The 2972-nt window shown below is 35.3% G+C and overlaps 1 protein-coding gene across 6 annotated transcripts in view; it reads left to right on the plus strand.

Moving 5' to 3' along the window:
• The first annotated feature begins 232 nt into the window (after window positions 1–232).
• Window positions 233–2972, plus strand: part of COL3A1 (collagen type III alpha 1 chain) — a 96844-nt gene continuing 94104 nt past the window's right edge. For 5 of the 6 annotated variants that reach the window (XM_019523073.1, XM_019523074.1, XM_019523078.1 and 2 more), the window contains exon 1: window positions 233–452. In XM_019523073.1, coding sequence (XP_019378618.1) covers window positions 374–452 — 79 coding nt within the window. In that variant the 5' untranslated portion in view covers window positions 233–373. The remainder of the gene's footprint in view (window positions 453–2972) is intronic. The other variant, XM_019523076.1, reaches the window with a different exon arrangement.

Genomic DNA, 2972 nt, shown 5'->3' on the forward strand with positions numbered 1-2972 from the left:
GTGTGTGTGTGTGTGTGTGTGTGTGTGTGTGTGTGTGTGTGTGTCATATATAGATACATACAAGATCTCCAGATGTGCTATTTATCTAGTTTACTTAGCTGTTTCTTCTGTAAAGCCAAGAGAAATATTAATCATTTCATCTACTGTTAAGGGGATGGTCTTCTTCTCATATTGCAGAAAGGGGCTGGAAAGTTAAGAGAAGCCAAAGTTTTTCCTATTTAAGGCCAAAGCACTGGAATGCCTGTGGCTGAGTTCTGTACAGGGCCCGGGTGCTGAAAGGGCAGGGAACAATCGATGGTGCTATTTTGAACTGATTTTTCTTTCCCCCACATTTTTATTTTTGCACATAGAGTCTCATGTCTAATATTTAGACATGATGAGCTTTGTGCAAAATATAGTTTTGCTCATTCTTGCCATTTTTCAGCCCTCAGTTATTTTGGCACAACAAGATGGTGAGTAATTCATACTTCTTACATTTTTATATATATTTATGTGTATTTATGTTCATTGGTCATCTTAATAACCTGTAAGAAATGAGACTTCTCAAATCCCCCCAGAATATATTTCCATCACTGATTCCTCATTGCCAAAGAGTTAATGTTTTAGCCGAATACTGTAGTTCTGCGTTTTATTAATCCAGAGGTTTATAATTGTAAAATATGCTTTGCTTTTTTCTGCATTTAAACAGACTGAATAATATTCCTTACTTATGTTGCTGTGGTTCTTGTTTGTACTTGCTTTCGCTACCACAGGCACTGGAAAGTTTTTCAGACTATTTCTTTTAACTCTTGGAATAACCTCTTAACATCCTAGCTCTGTGCATTCTGGAAGTCATTTGTCACAAGTCATCAGTTTCTACTTTCAGCTATTTTTTGAATTGTTGCTCTGTACCATATAATACATGTTCCTTTGGCATCACAGGAAGATGTTTTAAAGACTTTGGGGAGGGGGGGGGACTTAAAAGTTCCTGTCAGGATTGCTGAATTCATTTTTTTTCCTAAGACAAATCAAAAAAATGTGTGTAAGCCTGGTAAGTTTCTCCTTTTGCTTTTTGACATAAAGCAGAATGATGAATGGATATATTCATATAAAATCTTTTCAGTTATACATATTCAGGTTGTTTTAAGCCCTTACAGCATCAGGTAATAGCTGGTGGGAGGGTGTGTATGAGAGAGAGGGAGAGAGAGAGCGACAGAGACAGAGAGGTGAATCTGGACTGTAGTGAAAAATCAGTCTACACTTACTCTTTATTCTAAAATGAGTTTATCATGATTAGGATTATAATTAAGTTAAACAGCTGCAATTCTTGAAAGACATTTGATACTTTTTGGATCTGTACCATTTCTGCTTTCTGGTGATTCTAATGAAAACCTTTCATGTCTTACTCTTAAAAAGTGATGTCATCTTTTGTGTTTCTTCTAAATATGAAAGGAACATGATGCGATATTCATGCACTAAACAAATGAATTACTTTATGATTAGAGAGATAATTGGTAATAACATACATTGTACTGCAATTAGACATGGTCAATCCCTTTTTAAGTGGAAAAAATGGAAAACCTGTCTGGAAAAGCATACCTAGAAAGCAACCTCTGCATCTGGGTTTACTAATTTTCCAACAGGAGGTTTTATTAGTAGAGCAGCTGGAGCAGAGTGAGTGTTTCAATCTGAGCAAGTCAAGAATAATACTCTGTAACAAAGAAGCACTTAAAATAAATTCTAAATGCCAAATACCTAATGAAAATTGAGAGATGTTAATATTTCTAAATGCCATTCAAAACTATTAATTTCAAATTATTCTTTTGCCTTTTCAGATTATATTTTTACTGCTGTTGTTAAGTCTCTTTTTTCAGCATATAGATTAAACAGCTGTCTGAAAATGGAATATTGCAGAAGTCAGAAATATGTATATAATAGGTTACAGCAGCAAAGCAAATTCATATGTTTTTCACCATGCACAATGGAGGACTTCTCCACTGATCGCAGTGAAAAATACCCCCAGTTTAAGACCCTCGTCACTTAATAAAATCTCTTGTGCATCATTCCATGATAAACCTTCTCCCCTTAGTTGGTTGTGTCCCGTCTTGACTCAAGTAACCACCAGTGTTAGGCAAAGAGAAACAAGCATGCCAAGAAATGTGAAGGAACAGCCTTAACAGTGTATTTCTTTGCCACATTCTTGTCTCATGGTATGGCAGCATTTCCATACTGGGCTAACTTCCATGAGGGTAGAGAGCTATGGTTACTTGGAAGATAATAGTAAAACACAAGATAATTTATTTGTAAATGGAGATGAAATTGAATATCCTCTTTGGTTTCCTAGAATATCTACTGTTGTCCTCTTCCTGGAATGTTCTCTTCCACAACGTTTTTTAAAAAAGTTTTGTCATCTAAAAGAGTAGCTTTTTTTGCCTTTTTTCCCCTCATCATAATGGACATGCTCAAAAAGCCTAATAATAAAAATAGAATTCAAATGCTTAAATAGTAATATTGCTGATGCATGTATAATGTAGTGATGAGCTGCACTAAAATGTCCGGGTTTGAAAAGAAAAATTCCAGACATGCTGAAGTGCCCATTTTTCAAAAAATATGATGTGATTTGTAAATCATACAATGTAAGGAAATACAAGATTTTCCTTGCAAAATATTGCTTAAGGAAGCTACTTAGTGAACAGTATGCTTAGAAAAGTCAGATGTAGCTCTGAGTTCTGCATTTCTTTGTTTTGTTGTTTCCAGGAATGGAAGTTAAAAATCAGTCTAAGAAAGAATCTCCCCTTTTTTGGCTCATGGCTATTGTAGAAATTTGAAATTTTCCCTCAGTAGCACTAATAGAGTTTTGAAAATGTCCTAGCAATTTAGTAGGGTTCTTTTATCTTGTAAAAATGATTCAGCTTGATATGGGTTAAGCCTAGTTTTTCTGGCCTGTGGTATCATAACAAAGCGCCACCTGGTGGCTGGCAACTCTTTCGCAT

The sequence above is a fragment of the Gavialis gangeticus genome, unplaced genomic scaffold (genome assembly GCF_001723915.1).
Source record: "Gavialis gangeticus isolate Ggan-Ray unplaced genomic scaffold, GavGan_comp1, whole genome shotgun sequence".
NCBI classification, from domain to species: Eukaryota; Metazoa; Chordata; order Crocodylia; family Gavialidae; genus Gavialis; species Gavialis gangeticus.